The sequence below is a fragment of the Topomyia yanbarensis genome, chromosome 3 (genome assembly GCF_030247195.1).
Source record: "Topomyia yanbarensis strain Yona2022 chromosome 3, ASM3024719v1, whole genome shotgun sequence".
Lineage (NCBI taxonomy): Eukaryota > Metazoa > Arthropoda > Insecta > Diptera > Culicidae > Topomyia > Topomyia yanbarensis.
Genome location: NC_080672.1, coordinates 114,075,864 through 114,102,843, shown reverse-complemented (window position 1 = coordinate 114,102,843; position 26,980 = coordinate 114,075,864). Strand labels below are relative to the sequence as shown.

The 26,980-nt window shown below is 43.1% G+C and overlaps 1 protein-coding gene across 2 annotated transcripts in view; it reads right to left on the bottom strand.

Moving 5' to 3' along the window:
- Window positions 1-26,980, bottom strand: part of LOC131692813 (multiple PDZ domain protein-like) — a 240,523-nt gene that overhangs the window by 111,021 nt on the left and 102,522 nt on the right. For both annotated transcript variants that reach the window (XM_058980100.1, XM_058980101.1), the window contains exon 3: window positions 11,440-12,112. In XM_058980100.1, the coding sequence (XP_058836083.1) occupies window positions 11,440-12,082 (643 nt within the window). In that variant the 5' untranslated portion in view covers window positions 12,083-12,112. The remainder of the gene's footprint in view (window positions 1-11,439; window positions 12,113-26,980) is intronic.

Sequence of the window (26,980 nt, the reverse complement as noted above, 5' to 3'; positions counted from 1 at the left end):
TACTGAATTGCAGCTCACTTTGCGACGTAAACTGAAGCGGGATCATTGAGCTTGAATGAAGCGGTGATAGTATTGTTGAAGATACCGAAGCCAGTGGACCCATCGAGATTTGATCCGTCAGTGTAAAACATTTTGTCGCAGTCGACTTCTCGGAATTTATTATAAAATATATTGGGGATCACCTGCGGGCGTATATGGTCCGGGATTCCACGAATCTCTTCCTTCATGGATGTGTCAAAGAATACAGTAGAATCAGAAGTATCTAGGAAACGGACACGGTTGGGATTGTACGAAGAAGGATTGATGCTCTGTGCCATGTAGTCGAAGTACAAGGACATAAAACGGGTTTGAGAATTAAGCTCGACGAGCCTCTCGAAATTTTGAATTACCAACGGGTTCAGAATGTCGCATCGGATGAGCAATCGATATGAGAGTTCCCAAAATCGATTTTTTAGCGGAAGAACGCCCGCCAGCACTTCGAGACTCATCGTATGGGTCGAGTGCATGCAACCCAAGGCAATGCGCAAGCAACGATACTGGATTCTCTCCAGTTTGATGAAGTGTATGTTCGCAGCGGAGCGGAAACAGAAACACCCGTACTCCATCACCGACAATATCGTTGTTTGGTACAACCTGATCAGGTCTCCTGGGTGAGCACCCCACCATGTTCCAGTTATTGTTCGGAGAAAATTGATCCTTTGTTGGCATTTCTGTTTCAGATACCTAATGTGACATCCCCAGGTACCTTTAGAGTCGAACCAGACCCCGAGATATTTAAATGTGAAAACCTGGTTGATCGTTGCACCCATTAATAAAAGCTGGAATTGCGCCGGCTCACGCTTCCTAGAAAAAACAACCAACTCAGTTTTCTCCGTGGAGAACTCAATACCCAGCTGAAGAGCCCAAGCAGACAAATTGTCCAAGGTATTTTGTAATGGTCCTTGCAAGTCGGCAGCTTTGGGCCCTGTAACAGAGACCACCCCGTCGTCTGCAAGTTGCCTTAGCGTGCATGAATTGGCAAGACAATCGTCAATGTCATTCACGTAGAAATTGTAGAGCAGGGGACTTAGACATGAGCCCTGGGGAAGACCCATGTAGCTAAATCGCGATGTTGTTAAATCGCCATGCGAAAAGTGCATGTGCTTTTCAGACAACAGGTTTAGCAAAAAGTTATTTAAAATTGGCGAAAGACCATGCTGATGCAGCTTCTCTGACAGAATGTTGATAGCAACTGAGTCAAAAGCCCCCTTAATATCCAAGAAGACTGATGCCATCTGCTCTTTGTTAGCATAGGCCATTTGGATTTCTGTAGAAAGCAACGCAAGGCAATCGTTCGTCCCTTTGCCTTTGCGGAAGCCAAATTGTGTATCTGACAGTAAGCCATTTGCTTCAACCCAATTGTCGAGGCGAAACAAGATCATTTTCTCGAACAACTTCCGAATACAGGACAGCATTGCAATCGGCCGATACGAGTTGTGGTCGGAGGCTGGTTTTCCTGGTTTTTGGATGGCGATGACCTTCACTTGCCTCCATTCATAAGGGACAATGTTACCCTCAAGAAACTTGTTAAATAAATTCAACAAGCGCCTTTTTGCAGTGTCAGGCAGATTCTTCAGCAAGTTGAATTTGATTCTGTCTAACCCTGGAGCGTTATTGTTGCACGATAAGAGAGCAAGTGAGAACTCCACCATCGAAAACGGTGTTTCGTTCGCGGTATCGTGAGGAGACGCGGCGCGGCACGTTTTCTGTACCGGGACAGAGTCCGGACAGATCTTCTTGGCGAAAGCGAATATCCAACGGTTTGAATATTCCACGTTCTCGTTGGTACTATTACGGCTACGCATACGTCGAGCCGTACCCCAAAGAGTGCTCATCGCTGTTTCTCTCGTTAACCCGTCTACGAACCGGCGCCAATAACTGCGTTTTTTGGCTTTCATTAGACTCTTCATTCGCCTTTCTAACGACGCGTACTGTTGATAGCTAGCGGGTAACCCGTCTACCCGGAAGGCCTTATATGCAGTGGACTTTTCCGCGTACAGCTCTGAGCACTCTTTATCCCACCACAGGGTGGGAGACCGTCCATGGGTATTCGCGCTGGGTACTGGTTTAGTCTGAGCTTGATTCGCACTGTCGAGAATCAAGCCAGCCAAAAACCTGTACTCTTCCTCCGGAGGAAGTTCTTGAGTGGATTCGATTTTAACGGATATCGCGGTCGCGTAACTCTTCCAATCAATGTTCCGTGTGAGGTCATACGAGACATTGATTGTTTCCGATGGTCTTGAACCGTTAGCAATTGAAATCACGATAGGCAAATGATCGCTACCGTGGGGATCAGGGATCACCTTCCACATGCAATCTAACTGTAGCGATGTCGAGCAAAGCGACAAATCCAACGCGCTTGCGCGTGCTGGTGGTGTAGGAATCCGCGTCATTTCTCCCGTGTTTAAGATGGTCATGTTGAAATTATCGCAAAGATCTTGGATTAATGTTGATCTATTATCATCATGAAGACAGCCCCATACCGTACCGTGCGAGTTAAAGTCTCCCAGAACTAGCCGCGGTGCCGGTAAGGATTCCGTGATATTACAAAGCGTTCGGTGCCCTACCGAGGCTCTAGGAGGAATGTAGATGGAAGCAATGCAAAGGTCTTTACCTTTGATTAAAACTTGACAAGCGACAATTTCAATGCCTGGTGTCGAAGGGAGGTTAATTCGGTTGAAAGAATAGCACTTTTTGATCCCCAAAAGTACTCCTCCATAGGGGTTTTCTCGATCCAGACGAATTATATTAAAGTCGTGGAAGTTGAGATTTATATCGGAAGTTAACTAAGTTTCACATAATGCGAAAGCATCACATTTTAAACTATTTAGTAAAAATTTAAAGGAATCGATTTTCGGGAGGATACTTCTGCTGTTCCACTGTAGAACAGTGATCGAATCGGTGACCTCGTTCGATGACTTAGCCATCGAAGGATACGATCGCTGCAAGGAGGGGCCATTTAGTAGTCAACTGCTTCAAAAATGTTTGCACTATAGGGAGAAAACGTATCAGAAGGCTTTTAAGAGGATCAGTAACATTGAAAGCTGTGAAAATTAAGTCCACTATGTCAGAAAATTTCATTAGTCCGCTACTGGACTGAGTATCTGTTTGAAAAAAGGGGACACTTGGGGTTTTTGGTGTCCCTGGAAGTGGTGGGTACTCCTTGTTAGAATTAATATTTCCAAGTCCTGGAGCAAATTGCTTCGGCTTTCGTGCATCACTTCCGTTGGATTTATTGATTGTAGTTAGCGCACTCTGAGTGGACGGCACCTTGGCACCCTTACGAGGCAATGTAGGGGAGGCTGGATTTCTCCTCTTCCTGGATTCCCCTGGGTTAACCAAAGATGTTCCCTCTCGTGGGTCGTCAGATTCTTGCTCAACGTTAGCCAAACCAGCATAGGGATTTTCGGACAGGACAGATGGCGAAGCATTCTTTAGCATTTCTGCATAAGAACGCCTTGAGCGTTCCTTAAGGGAGCGCTTAATTTTATCCCCGCGCTGCTTGTACGCAGGACATGATTTAAGAGCATGTGAAGGGCCCCCGCAGCAAATACACTTTTCAGTTTCTTTGTCGCAAGAGTCATCCTCATGCTCTCCTTCGCATTTGCCGCATCGTTTCTTATTTCCACAATATGTGGCTGTGTGGCCCAACTGCTTGCAATTGCTGCAGTTCATGACCCGCGGTACGAACAGGCGAACTGGTAAGCGAACCTTGTCAAGGAGGATGTAGTTGGGAAGAGAGGACCCGGCGAATGTCACCCGAATCGAGCCTGATAGAGAGTAGGTAGTCTTACCTCCCTCGGTGTTTGCGGTATACATTTGTTTGCATTCCAAGATCTTAATCTGTTCAAGTGAGGGGTCCTTAAAGCAGCCAACCCCGTGCTCCAACAGTTCTTCGCATTTCAGGCCCGGTTCGGACACTACCCCATCGATTTCACAGGCCACACAAGGCACGTACGCTTTAAATTCCCGCGTAAAGCGCTCACAGCAAGCAATCGCGTTTGCCTGGCCGAGATCACTCACTAGAACACGTATCTTGTTTGCCCGAACACGTGTTATCTGAGTTACGGCCGGGTAATTAGCAGTCAGATCTCGAGAAAGTTTTAATATATTAACCGGTTTCTCTCCGGTCCGAAAATATACCACCCATGGCCCAGAGGAACCTTCTGGGTACTGCTTTATACGGGGAGCAATGCGAGTATTAGGGGGATCAGGGACTTCCATGATTACATCAGATGGTATTTCGCCCTCGGCCATTTAAGCACGAGGGCAGAGCGTTATATAAACGGGAATGTGTCTTATTATTTGATTACAGGGTAGAGTAAAAGTAGGGAAAAGGAAAGAAAGCAAACGAGGAAAAAAAATAAAGCAAAACTTATCTGCAAACAACGTCGATTGTTCCGCACCAGCGAAAACAATGTACTGGATTTACTGCCGGCACCAGCAGAATGGTAGCTAACGAACGAACAAAGGATGACCTTGAATCACTGAAATTTACACACCGAACACCACTGTGAAATATAACGATCCGTTCCGTTCAAAGGTTGGGAGACGTATGATTGTGTTTTTATTTATTTATTTTTGTTCTACATACATCTAGGCATACCAAACATATTCCCATTCGGCACCGATTACTGTTGGCCAACCTGGTCTAAAACGATAATATTTACCAAAAACTGAAAATTGAAATTTTAACTAACATGAGTGCAAGTTCATATAAGTTTGACTGAAAATGTGTCTTAAATTTGAGTTCGAAATCAGAATAAATATGACCTGCTAACACCTTATTCGTAACTTTTTTGTACTGCCCTTCCGGAATGTCAGACAATTTTAAACTCGATTGAAAATCGTTGCTCTCCATGAAAGAGGAAAAGTAAAGAAAAAAAAGGTGCAAAAATTAAAAAGTTATCGCATTTTGAAAGTTTATTTTGGGTCATATTGACCCCAACACCTAAAGAAGGAAAAAAAATACGTTCTGGAAGCTAAAGATATTGACGTTCAAAATCTTATGCTCCTTCAGCTACCAAAATTATCAACCGGGTTATATATTGAAAGGTTAAATGTATTATATTGTATATCAAAGTTCTTTCATAATGAGATATATTATGACTTTCCGATGAATTTTGACCCAACGAACGTGATCATTCTAGACAGCTTTGCGTGTTTTGAATTCACAATTATTCTCGAGATTTCGCATGAATGTAATGCTCTGATTAACCGGTTTCTTCAAGCACTCGGCGATTGTGCTAGTAAACTGACAAATACGGCACGCACTGACATAATTCTAACTCAACTTTGTTTAATTATTTGCGCACTGCAGGAAGAAACTGTGGTCTCTGGTATTGAAATTGCAAAAGGTACGTTTCCCTTACAAATTTCCATATCAATTTCAAATGCAATACGCTTCGCCGGGTCATAACCGATCGACCGCAAATTTTGTAGTTATTTGGGACCCCAAAGTGAACCAAAAAAGTTAGCGTTGAAAAAACAATCATATTGCCCCACCCTATTACACATACACCTTAAACAAGAAGCACTATTATTATGTGCATACAGATTGTAGGGTGCTGGTCTTTGGAGCAGTAACCTATTGATCTTACTACCAGTTATACATGACTGTAGTCACACACGGCCAGGACATTCGATGTGAAGATTTCTTCTCGGGAAGTAGTTGTCTGGCTAACGGGTGTTCAATAAAAAATGAAAATGATTTCAATACCTTTCTGTAATTAAAGTAAAGAGCGTAATTTTTGTCTCTCCAAGAGAATTGCTCTCTGGACTCTCTAGAAATGGGTGGCATGCTCCTTTTCGCTCGGGTGCTGTCAGTTCAATCGACGATGGTGTCGAAACAGCAAGCACTCCGCGAGCGTGTTGTACGGTTTTACGAAACGCATGGTCATCGTGGAAAAAAGTTTACGGTAGACTACTTTCGAGACGAGAACGTGTCCGTGAGTACAGTTTACCGGATCCTGGCATCCCCGAGCGCAAAGCGGAAGGCCGATAGCGGCCGTCCGGCGAAGATAATGACGAACAAGAAGAAGAAGAAGAAGAAGAAGAAAAAGAAGAAGAAAGCGTTGAAAAAGTTGTGCGACAACAAGGACGGAACAAGTTTGCGTAACGCAGCTCGTAAATATCACTGCTCCCATACCTTGATTCACCGAAACCTCAAGAAGACTCGGTCCCCCGAGTACACGGACGAGCAGATAGTGATCTTGAAATCGCAGTGCCGGTGGATGATGAAAAACTACCGCGGGACGTCGTTCGTGCTAGACGACGAAAGTTACTTTCCGCTCTCGAAGACACACGTTGTAGGAAATGACAGCTACTATTCCAGCGACTAGTTGGCCACAATCCCCGAACTAAAATATAAGTTGAAGCATAAATTTAAAAAAAGTTATGCTGCACATCTTCATACCGGACAAAGAGATTTCAAAGCCGTGGTTCAAGACGAGTGGTCTGGCCATCAATCAACAAGTGTACCAGGAGGAGCGTCTTGAGAAAATTCTACTGCCGTTTTTAAAGGAGCATCATGCGGATGGGAAGTAGGTCTTCTGGCTGAACAAGGCGTCTTCCCAATACGCCAAGAAGACGCTGAAGTATCTTGAGTAGAAAAAGATACCGTACGTGCCGAAAGAAAGGAACCAGACCAACTTGCCCCAGTGCCGTCCCAAGGAGGATTTTTTCGGCTCCCTCGGTGCCCTAATGTACACAAATAATTGGCGGGTCAAAGATACGAAGCAGTTGATCACCAGGATCCGGAATTGTATCCGGAAGATGGACGTTAGGGCATTGCAAAAAAAATTTTTTTTTGAATTCTCAAAGGCCCCCCCTCTCATATTGTGACAAATGTCAAAGCAAGCTCAGATGCCAAATTTCACATCATTTGGTCAATTTTAGACCCCGTCCACTTCGCTTGAAATGTTTTGATATTGGTACTATGAGAAAATATGGAGGAAAAATACATTAAATGCTATAACCTCTTTTGAAAGGAAATAATCTTAGTATTTGAATGGATATTCTTGTTTCTAGGAAAATACGGGAAAGTGGGGTACTGGGTTATTTTGGCCACGAAATCCCCTATTTTTAATGATCTGCTCCGTTATGCAAATCATACATATTTTGTAGTTTTTCTAATGTAAAAAATCTCAAAAATCGATCGGAGCCTTTTTGAACTTTGTCCCAATACGAGAAGTTGGGGTTAAATGGCCTTTTGTCATTCATATTAAACTTCATCATTTTCTCGTGAAATCTATTATTCTTCACTCAATTTTAATAAACTATACCTTGTTGAACGTGGAAAATCCTTAGGATTATAACAAAAATAGATTCGTTACCGGTAAAATTCAGAAACATCAAATTATCTGACATATAGTGTCGATTTCACATTTTTATCATAAAATCGCACATATTCACTCCATTTAACAACAAAATTCTTATTTAATTTACTACTTTTAGTGTAAAATATGCTTAGAGATCACATGAGAAAAGTTTCATTTCTGGAAAAATAGGGGAAGTTGAGGTATTAGGACAAATAATGAAGAAAATGAGATTTGTAAAGTAAATATCAAAAAGTTTGATGTTTCTGAATTTTACCTCTAATGTTTTTATTTTTGTTTTATTCCTCAGAATTTTACACGTTCAATAAGTTACATTTTATGAAAATTGATTGAAGAATAATAGAGATATATGCATGAGAAAATAATAAAATTTAATATGAATGACAAAAAGCCCTATAACCCCAACTTCTCGTATTCGGACTAAGGTCAAAAGAGTTCCGTTCAATTTCTGAGATTTTTTCACATTAGAAAAACTACAAAATATGTACGATTTGCGTCACGGAGTAGAAAAATCATTAAAAATATGGAATTTTGGGTCCAAAATGACCCAGTACCCCACTTTCCCGTATTTTCGTAGGAACAAAAATATCTCAATTCAAATACTATGATTATTTTCTTTCAAAAGAGGTATAAATTGTAATTTTCTGATTGCTACTTCAAAAGTTATAGCATTTAATGTATTTTTCCTCCATATTTTCCCATAGTACCAATTTCAAAAAATTTCAAGCAAAGTGGGCGGGGTTCTTAAATTGTCCAAATGATGTGAAATTCGGCATCTGAGCTTACTTTCACATTTGTCACAATATGAGAGGGGGGGGGCCTTTGAGAATTCAAAAAAAAAAAATTTTTTGCGATGCCCTAATGGACGTCAATGCAGCTCTTGTGAGAGCATCGAGACAAAGTTGCTACATACGGCTGACCAGGGCCCCTTCTCCAATATTCATTGACGTTTTTTTTTCAAAAAATAAACATTATTTTTTTAATAAAAATACTATTTTTTTGTTTTTGACTACATGACTAAAAAAATCTTATTTTTTATTGAACACCCGTTCATATAAAATCAACACTGACGGTTCTCTGATGTAAAGACGTGCTAGTGGTGGTGTATACTGTCGTGAAATGAGATTGGAACAGTCTCGCTCTCTAGGTACTGTACTGTATTCTAAGCAGAAATTTTTGCAATTATGTGGTACTGTCAGCTCTTCACCAGAGCTTCTCCGGCAAAGTTATAAACTTCTGCTAAGAAAGTCAGGCTGCAATCAAGGCCCTTAGCTCGAGCAAATGACGGTCCGAACTAGTGCTGCACTGCGAAATAAAATAGAAGAACTTGTTATTGACAATACTATCAACCTCGTATGGGTGCTCGAACATGCCAGTAATAATGAAAATGAACATAAACATGAGGAATTGGCCAGAGCAGGCGCAGAGAATGACTTCGTTTGTCTTGAGCCTGCTTCGCCAATTTCAACAAGTTGGATAAAGGAAACGATCCGGTCTTGTGTTTCAGCTAACATTAACTGCTAACTGCAAACATTGGTGAAATCTACAAACCAAAGTTTTATGGAAAAACCGTGCCCAGAAAATTCGAAAAACCTCCTACACTTTTCGAAACAACATTGTGGTATGTTGACCAGGGCCTTAAACGGCCACTGTAAACTCAATTATCACATGGCTACTATTCAGCGCGGTGAGTTATTTGTAATTTTTGTGAATCCAACTACGGAACCTCATATTATTTGATATGAAACTGCGCAGCAGTAAAGCAATCATGATTTCGAATTCCTACTTTACCTACGTAGCCGAAACTTGGTTTGGTCGACTGAAATTTAGTAACATATTAAAAAAATTAATCCAGAGCGGTTAAGAGCTTTTGGCTTTCTCGCAGGCGATATAAAGTACTTGCGAGTTTTAATTACCTACTGTTTGTTTTGTACTGTAATTTTTACACCGTTCACATTCTACTTCCTTCTTCCTCTTTTTCCTTTCCTTCCGATCAGGGAAACGATTAGAAGACACGGTAAGGCACAATTGTCTTGGTTTCAACAAATTCAACAAGCAATAAATCTATAGTACATTCTCGGCAGCTGGCTACCTAGAGCAATAAACAAATGATAATACTTTTGAGAGTTGCACGAAATCCCACTAACAAAAAGTCCCTCCGTGACATGTCTAGATGCGCATGTATACACGGTCTCTAAAACAACGTTTATTACACTAACATTTCTTTCATTCCCCGCGTTTCATTAGTTCTAAAAATAAACAACCATGGCTAATAAATAAAATTTTTGCGTCACAGAGAGCAATTCTCGAGTACTTTTTCAAATGGACGTAAGTAACAATGGGAGATTCTCTTTGAGATCTTTCTCTTCTGTTCATCACTCGGCCATTTCAACATTTACTACTCTACTCTTTGCATAATATTGTAGTAAAAACCGTCGGCTTTCGATATGTACTGGAAAATTAGTACAAAGTGTTGCAATGACGTCGTAATAAACGAAAGAGACAGTAAACAAAGAGAGGCTCTCAATGTTGCTTACGTCCATTTGAAAAAGTACTCGAGAATTATATTGCGTCCAACATAAAATTATAGGAAGTATATCTGTTGCATTTCAAAATTAGTCACATATTTACACACGATAAATGACACGTTAGACGCACGGCAAGATAAATGAGATGTGTATCTATCAATTAAAAATACTAATGAATGCATAAATCTGACTGCACCCAATTATACTCCAGAGAAATTAACGAATAAATCAACGCAAAAAAAAAATCTCTGGCAAAACTGGCGGAAAGCTTCTCGGCGAGGTGAAATCACTGATTTATGAAACAACTAAACAGGGGTCTGCAGACTAGCTAGCGCGCAAAGTTGCGACCGGGAACGATGGCAAAAGTGGCTCATAAATTGCTCCGATTTTTGCACGTGCCAAAGTTTACGGTGTGGACTGATACTATTGCACCGACCGATGCAACGTGTAGTCTGCTGCTGACCACTGACTGCACACTGGCCCGGAGGAGATTGGCAAACTCAACTCGCCATCGCGCCAGGTCAACCGATCCAATCTGAACCTGAGCTGAGGATTCTGGCTAAGTGCCTATAAATTTTCATTTTTCCAACCCTTTAGCCGAGTGTGGTCGGTTCACAGGGTATCATCTTTCGCTGGCTCAAGTTGTGCTGAGCTTTTGTTGGCGCGTGTTTTTTTTTCTGTCCAGGCACTTCGCAGCGCCCGGAAAATCACAGAGCAACTTTGTAACTACTTTGTAAGATTTTACACTTGTCCTTTGCAGCAGCAGCAGCAGCAACTAAGGAAACAAGAAGGCAAGCAAAACGTTTTCTGATTTTATTAAGCTCACGACCAATAGCCAATTGCCGCACTCCCAACGGAGAAGAAGAATACAGGGGAGAGTTAAAGTGGACACACCGATTAGCTTGCGGTGATTTCATGAAATAAATTTGTTGTGTATATCGTTTGCATCACGTTCATAAAAATGCGTCGTTATTCGATTACTGCATCGATGCGATGGTCTTCGGCGTCCAGCAAAGAGGCTACGGATCAAGCCCAGTAGTATAATTGAGGCGTACAAATTATTCTTGGGCATCGTTCGATTGCCTGTGTTGTGCAGTGGGTCTGAGTGCAGTGCTTGAGCCAATGGCGAAAGTGTGAATTTGGGTTGGTCGTTAGATTTACGGAGAAATTATAGGGAATTATGGTAATTTCTGGAGCATCACTGTGTACGACTTCACTGCAACGTGGATTAGATAAAATTCAAATACGAATGTGTATCATAATTGTTTGTACAAATTAGCACTGCCATGTTCAGCACGTCGTCTCTGCATCATCGGCACATTGCCAGACAGAACCTGATATCGAGGTAGACTGAGAATGAGTACCTATCATGCTGTGCTAGTAGCTACATACACACGACTCCTGCCCACCTCTTTTGCCGACCAAAAATTGATTTATGGATGCCGGTTGACCGTACGGCAACACCAATCAGAAATCCCACGTACGTATGGATATCTAGAGAACAACAACAAAAATCTAGCCCCTTCCAAACTCACCAATTGCGTTCCTGCCAATCAACGTCCCGATTGCGTTTATTTTATTCGTTTGAAAGTGCTGCTGTTGAAGACAAAACTCCGATGACGACTGCTGCCGTTGATGCATCTGTTGTGGCTGTCGTGGTGACAGCAACGTACCGCCCGTACCTCTCACCAGCAGACCCGAGCCTTGATTGACTGGCTTTTCTGATAATAATCTAATATTCTGGGTTTTGTTATAAATTGTGCAAATTTTATCATTCGCAAATTGTGGTGCTGTTGGTTTCGGCAGCGAATCATTAAAACCTGTGTCGCTAGTGGTAGCATGGATGCCGGCAGCGGTGGATGGAACCGCCAAAATCGATAACGTTCGACCTGTCGAGGTTGATGCTGATGAGCATAGCAGCAGCAAACCGCTGTTGGTTGTTTGTGTGGTGATCCCTCTGATGGTCTCCGTGGATGTTAGTGATGATCCTGAACTACCGCAAGCAACGGCCCGACCCGAATTTGATGGATCAATGCTCGAATTAATAATCTCATTATGGGTTGGCTCGGTTGCTTCCGTAGTGCCGGGGTTAGTGCCGCTGGATATTGCTTCTGGGGTAGATTCCGATGATGCAATTTGAATGTCGGAAAGTTTTCTGACTTTGAACAAACGCATCATGCGTCTTCCGGAATTGGATGGTTAGGTCATCTGAAAGGAGAAATAAAAACATATCTGAACTTAGATATCTGGTTTGATTTTAAGAACTTTGTTTCTAGTAGACGCTATTGAAGGTGGTGGGATCTATGCGGCGGGTGTATCCTATCAGGCACGAATACGTTTGACATAAGCATTAGACTGCCCAGAAAATAACGAATTTTTGAAAACTCAGTCGGCCCACTTTAAGGAAGAGAGATAGAATATTACGGTGCTTGGAAGAATTATTACAAAATGCATGTTCTACAAATTTGTAGAAGACACTTAATTTCTATCTCACTCCGTTGAAAATATTCTTATATAAAGTTAGTGTTGGCGCCCTCTATGCGATCACAGGTGGAACTTATATTTTGTAACCAAAATGTAACTCGTATTATGTACTACAATTCGTCTGGGCATACTATTGAGCTAAATCTAACTATTATTTCACATAGTTCGTGGGAATCGAGTACTGCTACACAACCATGCACTGCTAGGCCCCATGCAAAACTGACTCAGACATCATTTCCAACAAGAATATTCTTCTGGTCCATGGCAGAGAAGAGAAGTACCACTTCAAACAAAAAAAATTACGAAAGTTCTCACAAAAGCGAATCGGATTTGTTGCTGGTTTTCCTTGGTTTGATTTGAGAGTGCACCCGTATGACGTTTCAACTAGTATAACTTTTGAGACTGGCTCGTATAAATCGTTGCAGGCGGTAAGGTAGAGCTTCGCTAAAGCGTACAGTAAATAACAGAAAATGTATTATTGCGTTTCGTATCATAGATTTTACTTTTCTGATTGATATTATGCTTATTGCTGTATGTAATCATTGAACGCTCGTTTTCTAAAACGACATTATCTGTTATTTTTGCGGGGCGTCCGGAGAATCGTCCAGTTTCAACGGAATGTTCTCTGATTACCTGGTCCGCTTTTATTAATTTTGCATATTGCGTTGCGTTGCGTTGCGTTGCGTTGCGTTGTGACGATGATTTTGGCGGATTGCACACTGACTTCATCATGTTTGACTGCTGATTATCTAATAAGAGTTGCTTAGGAAGTGGTAAGTAGGAATTCATACCAATCCGACCCATATTAAAACCTCAACAGCATGATAGCCATCATTGCCGGCCGCCCCCATCTCCATCGTTCACGGGGAAGGATAAAGGATAAGGTAGACGGGAAGTGTTGATGCTCCACCTACTTAACGGAAGGACGACGATTCATCAGACTCTTCCATAGGTGTCGCGGAGTTGGTGGTTTGGAAGGGTATCAGGTCTAGGATTCGCTCCAAGCAAACGATGCGACCTGTAAAGCATGTTTTATTAGGTAGTTGTTTAGTTAGTCTTCGAGTGCACGATCACTCGAAAAAGAGATGATCTTGTTTAGTTTTTGGTTATTTTTAAACTCTGGGCAGCCGGCTACCGAGAGTATACTATGTTCCCTAAACAAAAGCAATTTGAACTCCACACGGCCGACCGTGGGAGTATTGCCTAGAAAAGCTAATCTTATCCGCGTAATGGGCCGGATCACTATTTATTGCAACAGTATTTGGACAGAATTCGCTACTTCTTCTCTACGATATATTTATTGGCTTGAAAACTACCGAGTGATAACACATTATACAGGCAAAAATAGCGAGAGATGTTATAAATCAAGGAAAGTATTTCTTATTTTCCATATCGGATTGTTTGTGGAATACAAGTATACGAGCGATAATACCGAACACTGAAGGGAAATATAAAGGATTGTTAACCTGATGCACGGGCTTGTTAGCAATAACGGAGCTTTAAATTAGGTTCATAAAAACAGACGCGGCGAATTTTCAATACGTATTGACCCGTGTTCATAGATACTAGTCAGATTAGTCGTATTGGGGCTAATTTCCGATCAACTACTCATTTTACGGCAATGTTTTCTCGACTAGATCTGTTCGCACCCTCTCATTCTGTTCGCACCCTCTCATTCTGCGGTCTAAGGACCAAATGTCATCAATAGACTTAGACTCGCGTGGAGGCATGAGATAGGAAACTTGTAAGAATTTTGCTATCCCACCGTTTGACTACCAGAATGGATGGGAGAACAGTAATACTAGCAAATACCGACTACCATAAGAGCGGTGCAAATTTGAACGAGTGACGTAGAGTACTGCACTGAAAAAAGGACCAGGAGTGCGATTTTACGAAGTTTTAGCTTCCGATGGCCCTACATTTTCTGACAAAGTGAAGTTCTTGAATGTTGAGATTTTTATTACTGTTTAGAAAAGCAAAAGTATCATAAAGCTAGTGTCAGGCCTTCATGAGACCTCAAGGAGTCACTTTTGGAGGTATTCGTAAATGTAGATTTGTCGGTAGACGGTTCCAAATATAATAGAAAAATACCTAATTTAACACAACTACAGATCACTTGCAACATAAAAAGCTTTTTGTGAAATTCGACAGCTCCATCTTAGGCCAATTCAATAAATTTCCTACATGAAAGTTTCCATTTTTTAAAAACGGTTTTTAAACCAAAGCTTTGGAAGTTAAACCTTGGCGTGGAAGTGCCGGTATATTAATATATTCTGTTACTTAGTGTAGAATTAGATTTCGTCATTTACGGCTAATATACAACCGCCAGAAGAAACTTAAAACGTCGGTACACAATCAAGAAAGGCGAATCAGAAAAGGAGCAGTATATGTCAGTGATTCACTAAATACAGACTGGAAAGAGGGTAATATGGAAAACCTTAAGGTCCGTCCAGATTAAGTCTTCGGTACGGAGCAAAACGTCGGCCTAGGAACTCCTAGCATGTTGTTAGTCGCCTCTTACGACATGGGAGCAGTTCCCAGAGGTTCTATTCTTGGTTGAAATAGTGCAAAAAGATTTCAGCCCGCTGGACACCACACGGCTTCGCTTTTATTAATTTTGCATATTGAAGAGTAACTCGTAAGGAACATTTGCTAAGCAGCACATGATTGCAGAGCCCTCTTTCTAACTAGTGGGACGTGATCTTCCGCATGGGTGGTGGATTTTTCCATTTGTCATAAATATTACTTGTGATAATTAAGCTGAAGAAGTAAACTTTTTTTCTGAATTCCAATCTAATGCAGTGACAGCTAATGTGAGTACTTAAGGTCACAAGAGCACTTAGCACATATTAGGAAATCCAATGGAAGATTTTGTCGTGATAATTCAATTTTGTAAAAAAATATTTGTAATTTTTCGAACAAAAAAATAAAAAATATTCGATAAAACGTCAGCTGCATCGGAAAAAATCGAAAACAGCATATGGCTTAATGACCCAATGAACGTATACAAGCCATCGTCGGTCTTAAATTGTTTTCTCGAACAGTTTAACTATTTTTAAATTTATTTTAGAAAAAATCCTTAACTTGACTGCTGAGTAACTGATTAATAATAGCTTCTCGGTACGCAGAACTGAAAAGTGTGTAGCAGCGATGCCACAAGTACATATTTATCTAGAAAGGTACAGATTTTTCGAGTATTTTTGGTACAAATTCTGTACGATACGGATAACATATTTTTGTAAAAAGTACAGTACATTTTTTTTTTGACACGACAGGTAAAATAATTTAACACTACGATGCATACCAGTAATCAGGTTATAAATGTTGAGTTAGACCGCTGATAGAGTGATGGCGAGAAACTGAGCTGAAGCTAGCACTGATATTAGGATGCGGGATTTCAGAAACTTGCTTGCAGCAAATCAAAGGATTGATGTCAAAATAGGTTTGTTACAGTACATAGGAAAAACTGGAAGTACTTCTTCTCCTTTTCTACTTCTAGTAGCAAACCGAATTAAAAATTAGCAAGTTTTTTTGTTCCTGTTTGCTACGGAGCAACTAGGAGCAAGAACCGTGTATTGAAACAAACCTAATGAAAGCCGAGCGGATCTGCACGGATTGCTTGCGTTTACTGTGATAGGTCGCTTACAGAGTGGCGGCGAGAAACTGTGTATGTGCTGTCCAAGTAACCATAAGCATTAAGCCATTGCACTATATTGGCTATACATTTGCACCAATGTTGCATTGAAACCCCTTTACAGCTTTAACTATGCAATAAAGCTCTATATTAGCATCAATAATGCATAATAGCGCAACCGACATATAGCATTATCACTGGCTCTCTATATGGCGTATATAAAGCTGATATAACTCGTACATGCTTCAAGGATCTTTAAAGCATGTAAGCTTTACAAGTGCATTTACTGCCATTATAGAGCAAATAAAAAGCCGATATAATGCTATTATAATGCTATGGGTTTATTTGTTATGCAACTCTTCTTGAAGATTATATTGGGCATATTTCATTTCAATCGAACATATGCAATATTGTCTAGGAAGCAAACGCAGCGCACTTACCGTGAAGGACGAGGCTAGGTACCTCAGTTCGAGACATACTAAAGGTAATTTTCGTGAAACATTCATATCATGTGAGAACGAAAACACATTAAGGATATTCATTCCAAACATTAGAAGAGAGTCAATTACGGTTTTAAGCAGAACATTTTATTTTAAAATTTTTCCCCTTTGCTCATCATACCGAAAGGAAACATAAGAAATGATTTTAAAACCGTGGCGGACAATGACAGCCAACTGAAGCTAATGCTAATAGCATTAGTACTGCAGAAACGAGCTGTCAATCTATGCACAGTAATAGCACTATATTTCTCCTTTTCTGGCCTAGCACCAGCATAATATCAGGCTTCACGGCTCTTCAAGACAGCATTATATGTGGATCTAAATCAGATATTAGGCTACGTTATAATGCTTATGGGTTACTTGGGTGGTACTGACAGTAGGATGCGAGATGCCAGAAACCTGCTTGCAGCATATCAAATGGAACCTGTCAGTGTAAAAGCAAGTAGCCGGTGCAGATCTGCTCGGCTTTCACTCTGACATCATCCCTTTGGTTTGCAGCAAGCAGGTTATTCGCATTCTAATGTCAGCCCTAGCCCCAGGTTAGCTTCTCGCCGCCACTCTGTAAGCACCCATAAGCTTCATTTGATTTGCTGAATACAAGTTTGTCACATCCTGAGTGCATATAAGGCGAGTGACGACACTGTCAAAATTGGAACAATGATTATTTGTCAATGTCATTCCAAACGAGACAAATCCATGTATTTTGAGAGATCATTTGTTCGTTTGGAATATTACTGACAGATAATCATGACAGTTGTCTTCACTCTCCTTACATACACTCTGGTCACATCTCGCATCCAAATGTCAATACAAGCCCCAGCCAGGGTTGCACATTCACAAATTTTTCTTTAATGTCACAGATTTATTTAACAATTAGGTAATCCATGAGACGTGTTGGATCAGCTGATTATTTCTTGATTGTTTCTTCTGACGTTACTCCGCTTTGCTGGGCACAACGTCCGACAAAACCATTGATTCGATCCAACATCAAACGAATCGGAACTAATGAAAGATGTTTGTGTTTGCAGGAGTAAAACAAAACAAACTTGTTACAAAACCCTCCACTGAGTTGTCAAACAAACGTCTCATAGATTGCCTGATTTTTGGTCACAGCTTCTTTTTTTTCAGAAGACAGATTTTTAACATTTTGATGAAAATTTCACCGATTTCCACAGATTTTTGGAAATATTTCAATTTTTTATAGATTTTTCGGAAATTTTAGTAGAACACACCGTAGTTTTGACTGGTTTCTGGCGAAATTTTATCGCAAATGAAACAACTGATTCCGAGTCAGATTTTTTTGGTTTTTCGCAGCCAAATATCAGCATCAGCACCAACTCAGTATATCACTATCTCGAATGAAAAATAATTATATAGAATGATTCTGTTTGTCATTGTGTTGGTACAGAATACGAAGAATTTTCAACTCCCAGTACAGGTTTAATTGTGGCAGCACTGGTGAGTAGTCAGAACGATTGTCATGGTTTACAGACCTTGGTGACATTTCGTAAAAATTAAAAGATACTCATGAGAATTTATACAAAGCAGACTCCAATATTAAAGATTGAAAATAATTATAAACTAATTTCCTCCACTTTTATAAGGACCAAAAAACTTATATCGAATCCTGGAAAAGGAAAATGGCTGGCTAACAAAATGCTGTTTGTATTTAAATTTAATGTCCTTGCTTGGTGGTTCTCAAAAGAAAGGACACACAATAACCATTGGGAAGATATCCATTGAAAATCTTTCTTGGGCAGTGCACTAAGAATTAACTGTGCAGTCAAAAGTTTCGATATTTAAACATACTTACATACTTTAACATTCAAACTTTCGTTTTTCGATGGAAAAAGATTGGTTATTTTTTAAAGTAAAATATCCGTTGCAACCCAAAAACGCAGTTAATGTTTGAAAGCTGGGTTAATTATTGCATGACAATTTTTATTTGGTAGAACATATTCTGACCACTTGTCGGATTATCGGGGATGAATTTGCTAGATATTTTATACCAGTAACGTCGTATAATTTTGAACTAATGTGTTGATTAACAGTGTATTTTGCAGGGCTTCGACACCACGTGCCGCTAGTGATTTTAAAAAAGAATTGTGAGAAGTTTTGATTTTGAGTGGCCCTTCTCTTCTCTGTCCATGGGTAGTGTATTTTCGAACCTGAGAGAAACCGGTTAATATATTAAAACTCTCGGGATCTGACTACTTAGCACCAGGCGGTAACTCAGATTACACGTGTTCTGACAAACAAAATACATGTAATAGTGAATGATCTCGGCCCAGTAAACGAGATTGCTTACTGTGAGCGCTTCACGTGGGAATTTAAAGCCTACCGGCCGGCTCTGACCGTAGAAATCGATGGGGTTGTGTCCGAACCGGGCCTAAAGTTCGAAGAACTATTGGAGCACGGAGTTGGCTGCTTAAAGGACCCCTCACTTCAACAGGTTAAGAATGCAAACAGTTGTATGCCGCAAACACCGAGAGAGGTCAGACTACTTACTCCCTATCAGTCTCGCTTCAGGTGCCCTTCGCCAGGTCTTCTCTTCCCAACTACATCCTCCTTGACAAAGTTGTTTGTACCACGAGTAGGGGTGACTGGGGCTGGTTGGCCGAAGGGTAAGGTTGGTGGAGTGTCTTTTATGAAAGGGCTATAATTCGCAGTAGCGACGTCTGTAGTGATTTTGGTGGAGTACCGTACGATAATGTACCGACGTTCCCTGATCCCCACGGTAGCGATCATTTGCCTATCGTGATTTCAATTGCTAACGATTCAAGACCATCGGAAACAATCAATGTCTCGTATGACCTCACACGGAACATTGATTGGAAGAGTTACGCGACCGCGATATCCGTTAAAATCGAATCCACTCAAGAACTTCCTCCGGAGGAAGAGTACAGGTTTTTGGCTGGCTTGATTCTCGACAGTGCGAATCAAGCTCAGACTAAACCAGTACCCAGCGCGAATACCCATGGACGGTCTCCCACCCTGTGGTGGGATAAAGAGTGCTCAGAGCTGTACGCGGAAAAGTCCACTGCATATAAGGCCTTCCGGAAAGACGGGTTACCCGCTAGCTATCTACAGTACGCGTCGTTAGAAAAGCGAATGAAGAGTCTATTGAAAGCCAAAAAACGCAGTTATTGGCGCCGGTTCGTCGACGGGTTAACGAGAGAAACAGCGATGAGCACTCTTTGGGGTACGGCTCGACGTATGCGTAACCGTAATAGTACCAACGAGAACGTGGAATATTCAAACCGTTGGATATTCGCTTTCGCCAAGAAGATCTGTCCGGACTCTGTCCCGGTACAGAAAACGTGCCGCGCCGCGTCTTCTCACGATACCGCGAACGAAACACCGTTTTCGATGGTGGAGTTCTCACTTGCTCTCTTATCATACAACAATAACGCCCCAGGGTTAGACAGAATCAAATTCAACTTGCTGAAGAATCTGCCTGACACTGCAAAAAGGCGCTTGTAGAATTTTTTGTTAACAAGTTTCTTGAGGGTAACATTGTCCCTTATGAATGGAGGCAACTGAAGGTTATCGCCATCCAAAAACCAGGAAAACCAGCCTCCGACCACAACTCGTATCGGCCGATTGCAATGCTGTCCTGTATTCGGAATTTGTTCGAGAAAATGATCTTGTTTCGCCTCGACAATTGGGTTGAAGCAAATGGCTTACTGTCAGATACACAATTTGGCTTCCGCAAAGGCAAAGGGACGAACGATTGCCTTGCGTTGCTTTCTACAGAAGTCCAAATGGCCTATGCTAACAAAGAGCAGATGGCATCAGTCTTCTTGGATATTAAGGGGGCTTTTGACTCAGTTTCTATCAAAATTGTTTCTGAGAAGCTGCACCAGCATGGTCTTTCGCCAATTTTAAATAACTTTTTGCTAAACCTGTTGTCTGAAAAGCACATGCACTTTTCGCATGGCGATTTAACAACATCGCGATTTAGCTACATGGGTCTTCCCCAGGGCTCATGTCTAAGTCCCCTACTCTACAATTTTTACGTGAATGACATTGACGATTGTCTTGCCAATTCATGCACGCTAAGGCAACTTGCAGACGACGGCGGTCTCTGTTACAGGGCCCAAAGTTGCCGACTTGCAAGGACCATTACAAAATACCTTGGACAATTTGTCTGCTTGGGCTCTTCAGCTGGGTATTGAGTTCTCCACGGAGAAAACTGAGTTGGTTGTTTTTTCTAGGAAGCGTGAGCCGGCGCAACTCCAGCTTCTATTAATGGGTGTAACGATCAACCAGGTTTTCACATTTAAATATCTCGGGATCTGGTTCGACTCTAAATGTACCTGGGGATGTCACATTAGGTATCTGAAACAGAAATGCCAACAAAGGATCAATTTTCTCCGAACAATAACTGGAACATGGTGGGGTGCTCACCCAGGAGACCTGATCAGGTTGTACTAAACAACGATATTGTCGGTGATGGAGTACGGGTGTTTCTGTTTCCGCTCCGCTGCGAACATACACTTCATCAAACTGGAGAGAATCCAGTATCGTTGCTTGCGCATTGCCTTGGGTTGCATGCACTCGACCCATACGATGAGTCTCGAAGTGCTGGCGGGCGTTCTTCCGCTAAAAAATCGATTTTGGGAACTCTCATATCGATTGCTCATCCGATGCGACATTCTGAACCCGTTGGTGATTGAAAGCTTCGAGAGGCTCGTCGAGCTTAATTCTCAAACCCGATTTATGGCCTTGTACTTCGACTACATGGCACAGAGCATTAATCCTTCTTCATATACTCCCAACCGTGTTCGTTTCCTAGATACTTCTGATTCTACTGTATTCTTCGACACATCCATGAAGGAAGAGATTCGTGGAATCCCGGACCATATGCGCCCGCAAGTGATCCCCAATATATTTTATAATAAATTCCGAGAAGTCGACTGTGACAGAATGTTCTACACTGACGGATCAAATCTCGATGGGTCCACTGGCTTCGGTATCTTCAACAATACTATCACCGCTTCATTCAAGCTCAATGATCCCGCTTCAGTTTACGTCGCAGAGTTAGCTGCAATTCAGTACACTCTTGGGATCATCGACACTCTGCCCACAGATCACTACTTCATCATTTCGGACAGCCTCAGCTCTATCGAGGCTCTTCGTTCGATGAAGCCAAAAAAGCAATTCCCATATTTCCTGGGGAAGATACGGGAGTCCTTGTGTACGTTATCTGAAAAATATTACCAGATTACCTTTGTTTGGGTCCCCTCTCATTGCTCTATCCCGGGTAATGAAAAGGCCGACTCATTAGCAAAGGTGGGCGCATTAAATGGTGACATATACGAAAGACCAATCTGCTTCAACGAATTTTTTAGTATTTGTCGTCAGAGGACACTCAACAGCTGGCAAACCTCGTGGAGCAATGGTGAACTTGGACGATGGCTACATTCCATTATCCCAAAGGTATCAACGAAGCCTTGGTTCGGGGGGATGGATGTGGGTCGGGATTTTATTCGTGTAATGTCCCGACTTATGTCCAACCACTACACCTTAGATGCGCATTTGCGGCGTATAGGGCTTGCGGAGAGTAGTCTGTGCGCTTGTGACGAGGGCTATCACGACATCGAGCACGTTGTCTGGGTATGCGCCGGGTATTTGGAGGCCAGGTCTCAGTTAAAGGATTCCCTTCGGGCTCGAGGTAGACCACCCAATGTCCCAGTCCGAGATATGCTGGCAAATCGTGATTTCCCCTATATGTTTCTTATCCATACTTTCATAAAAACGACAAATATCCCAATTTAGCCCCTCTCTTTTTATTTCTCGTTTTTAGAAGTTTCCTCCTGCCGTGTGGAACCGATCAGCTCCAGACTGCCACTATGTAACCACCGTCGCCCTTACCAGTACGGAAACTGAACCGAGAGCGACTCGAGGTCCGATGACTTTTGAAGGATTCCCGCGGGTCCGAAGAATATCATCCGCCAATCCGACCTACTAGACTGAGGCGCTAATTGGTTTCGCTGATCTCCCGTTTGTCCGAAAGTTGCAAGTTTTGCTCTTCTCTTCCGGTCACCATCTACGCATTCTCTCCCCTGTCCTTGATACAATTGCTTCTACACTGATTTTGAAAATAATCCCCCTCTGAATATCTTGACCAAGCATAAGTCTTCGATAAAAAATCAAATTTGTATTCCGTATTCCTAGTTTTAAGATATTTGTAATTCTACCTCTTTGTTAAAACTATTGTCCCCCATCTTGTAAATAGAATTGTATCCCTAGTTTTAAAACACCGTTGAAATTTTTCATAAATATTTATTCCCCCTTATGTGTACCTAACTAAATTGTTAGTTTTAAGATAACTGTAAATATTTCCTAAAAACTATTACTATCGAATTCCTTGTTTTAAAATTTTTCATAAAAATTTTTTTTTTGCTTCCTCTCTTGTATATAGAATCTTATTTCTAATTTTAAGATAGCTGTAACATTTTTCTCTTTCATAAAAAAAAATATTTCAACATTGTAACCTCCTAGTTTTAAAATATCCAAAATGTAAAAACAAAAGAATTTGGCACCGCCAAGCTAACGCATTTGTGCCTATCAAATAAACGAAATGGAAAAAAATGTACCGACGTAATTTGAGGTTTTCTTTTGTGCTGTCGTTTGTACTGAAGCATGTTTATTCTTTTTCCCGCGCTGGTGAGTTTGTTTTTGTAAAGTAATGGGTGTAATGAGAATCATTTTACATCCGATTTCCTGCCGTGTAGCGGCCGGCATAAAATAGCGCTACGGATCTCCCGATCAGGTGTTATGAGCCCACCAAACGGGATGACCCCAATCCAAGGTGTGAAGCGACCCGTGCCGAGGGATGAGTGGTCGAGGGGGTGAAAAAGATGCCTGATCGGTAACGGAGCCTGTGGGGTACCTGGGAACCTCCCACAGTAAGCGTTACCACGTTACTCTTACCACGTTATTGCGGAGTTCTGGCGTGACTGACCTTTTTTCTCGCGCTACTCGTGGTACCATAAATGAGTCGCGAAAAAAAAAATAACAGTAAAGTGGGTAAGGTAGGAGATGATGGGGAAGCTGTAGAGGTGGTGCAACCCTTCGCCAAAGAGGGTTTGGCGAGGTCTCCTTCCAACTCGATAATATCATCGAGTTTACAAGTGGAAAGCAGAACATCAGCAAGGAACTGAAACTGAACCTGCTGGTGCTCCGCCAGGCTGTTCGAGTCGCAAGACAAGAACAGGACGCTTATATCAAGCGGGTGACGGGAAGAGAGAAGGTCGATAAAGGCGCCCAAACTGAGGCCTTCTCCTTCCTTGGAGGAGCTACTATGGCCCAATAGGCCATTGATTTCGCCTTGACGGCCAAAAAGATTTTAGTAGAGGGCAAGACTGCGCCTAACCCGAAGCGGCTCAGGCAGTCACCAGGCGAAGGTGCGCGAAGTAACGCCAAACGACGCGCAACCATAAAGGCCAAACGTCATTTGGACGGTGCAGATCGGGGTGTAAAGGATCCAGAAGGGCGTCGACCCGAGAAGGTGACTTCTCGGCCCAAGAAGACGAAAAGCACCAACCGGGCGCAAAGTGCTGTGCCACAAGTGGGTACCAGCCAGCCGGTGCCATCGGAGGAAGGGGCGAAAATTCCTGGAAGTTGGTCAGCAGGGCTAAGCGTTAGTCGAACGCACCTCGACCCGCAAAGAAGGTCAAGGACAGAGGAGAGGCTCTGTTAGTGAAACCCGACAAGGACAAGTATGCCGACGTCCTCGAATCGATGCGTGCGGCCGAAAGCCTCTCGGCTCTAGGACAGGTTGTGCGCAGTTTTAGACGTACCTAGACCAACGAAATGATCTTGGCGCTAGTGCGAAATCTAGTGGGGTGGCGTACAAGAAGTTGGCCCAAGAGGTCTTGGGTGACGGCGCTCAGGTGAGGTCGTTGGGTGCGGAAGTGAACCTCCAGTGCAAGCAACTGGGTGAGGTTACCAACGCAGGCGACGTCGTCTTTGCCGTCATGGAGCAGTGTTGCGCAGAGATTGAGCGGACCTCTGTACGCCTAAGAGAGGGACTCTTTGGCACGCAGGTAGCCTATTTCAGGCTACCGGTTGCGGAAGCCAAAAAGGTCATCGAGAGAGGGAAGCTGAAGATCGGCTGGTCAGTATGCTCAGTAAGCATACCCCAACCGCCTTCAGTGGACAGGTGCTATCGGTGCCTAGAGTTCGGCCATAAGTCCCACGACTGCAAGAGTCCAGACAGAAGTAAGTTGTGTCTTCGCTGTGGTGAGGAGGGACACAAGGCGCCGAAATGCGATAGGGTACCAAAATGCCTTATCTGCGCCAGTAAGAATCGGCAAGACTGTAACCATGTAATGGGTGGACCTTCGTGTCCCTTCGGTGAGGCCAGTAAGAAGAAGCCGTGCAAGTAACACAGCTGAATCTTAACCTCTGTGCATCTGCCCAGCAGCTGCTGTGGCAGTCGGTCTCGGAGTCGAGGACAGATGTCGCCCTCCCATCTGACCCGTACAGCGTCCCTGCCGATAACGGCAATTGAGTGGCGGACGGGTCTAGGATGGCGGCAGTTTGTACAACGGGACGGTTCTCGGTCTAAGAGGTAGTACACTCCTCTGCGGAGGGTGTCGCGATTGCCAAGATCAATGGTGTGTTCCATTGCAGCTGCTATGCCCCACCAAGGTGGCCTATAGAACAGTTCAACCAGATGATCGACAGGCTCTCGTCCGACCTAGTGGGTCGGAAGCCGTTCGTCATAGCGGGAGATTTCAACGCTTGGGCCGTGGAGTGGGGCAGGCGCTGTACAAAGCCCTACTGGAGGCGCTTACGACGCAGTGCTAGTCAATGATGGTTTCACTAGCACATTCCGTAGAAATGGGGTCGAGTCATGGTTTGACGTAACATTTGCCAGCCCGGGTCTGGTTCCAGACATGGACTGGAGGGTAGACGAAGGCTACACCCATAGTGACCACCAAGCAAGTCGCTTTAGCATCAACTATGGTGTGCAGCATCCGAGGGTGAGTGATCCCTGCCAGGTACGCGGGGGGAAGACCAATCATTTCGACAGCGAAGTTGTCACCACGGCCTTGGGACTGGAGGCCAACACCGACAGTCTAAGCGGGGATGCGCTAGTAGCAGTCCTATCACGAGCGTGCGACGCCACCATGCCGAAGAAAACTCTGCCAAGAAATGGCAGACGCCCGGTATATTGGTGGAATACCGAGATTGCAGCCCTACGATCAGCCTGCCTCAAAGCTAGACGTAGGACGCAACGAGCCCGCCCCGAGGAGGTAAGAGCGGACCGCCGTGAAGTGTTTCCAGCTGCGAAATAAGCCCTTATTAAGGTTATTAAGAGCAACAAGAGAGCGTGTTTCGGCAACCTGTGTGAGGTTGACAACGCGAATCCGTGGGGTGACGCCTACACGATCGTGATGGCTAAGACTAAAGGGAGCTCTTCACCCCCCGAACGGTCACCGGATCGGTTGGCGAGGATTATCGAAGTACTCTTTTCATCTCGAGCCACAAGTCCCTGGCCTCCTGCGCGGCAAGGCATTGTGGATGTGACCGAAATGGTGGCCCCGGTGACGAATGAAGAGTTACTAGCAATGGCTAATTTCCTAGCAACGAACAAAGCTCCAGGGCCTGATAGAGTTCCAAACAGCAGCAATCATAGCAAACCCGAACATGTTCAGGCTCGCTATGCAGATATGCCCTGACGAGTACCGTTTTTCCGATAGATATAAAAGGCAGAAGTTGGTACTGTTGCCGAAGGCCGGGAAGCCACCCATCGTCGTACAGACCAATTTGCCTGATCGACACGACGAGCAAACTGCTTGAGAGGATCATCCTCAACAGGCTAGTCCCGTACTCAGAAGGTACGGACGGCCTGTCAAGCAATCAGTTTGGTTTTCGAAAGGGTAAGTCCACGGTGGACACTATCAACTCAGTGGTAAAGACTGCCGAGATAGCGATCCAACGGGAAAGGCGAGGTATTCGATACGGTGCGCTAGTGACACTTGATGTGAAGAACGCATTCAACAGCGCAAGCTGGGATGCCATCGCGCTCTCTTCACGCTAGCTTAGCCTGCCGGTGGGCTGTAGCGGATCTTGGAAAGCTACTTCCAGAACCGTGTACTATTATACGAGATCGATACAGGTCGGAGAAGCATTCCTATTACCGCAGGAGTCCCGCAAGGATGGATTCTCGCTATTATGGAACCTTATGTATGATGGGGTTCTGAGACTAAAGTTCTCTCCAGGTGCCAAGATCTTCGGCTTCGCCGATGATGTAACCTTGGTGGTCTACGGGGAGTCAATCCCCGAGGTAGAACTGACTGCAGCACACGCGATCAGAACTGTGGCGGAATGGATGAGAGCGAGAGGCCTGGAGTTGGCTCACAGTATTACACGATGCATCCTGGGTGATATCGAGCATGATGCCAGTCGGGCTGGTCATCCGGGAAGACGAGGAGTGATTTG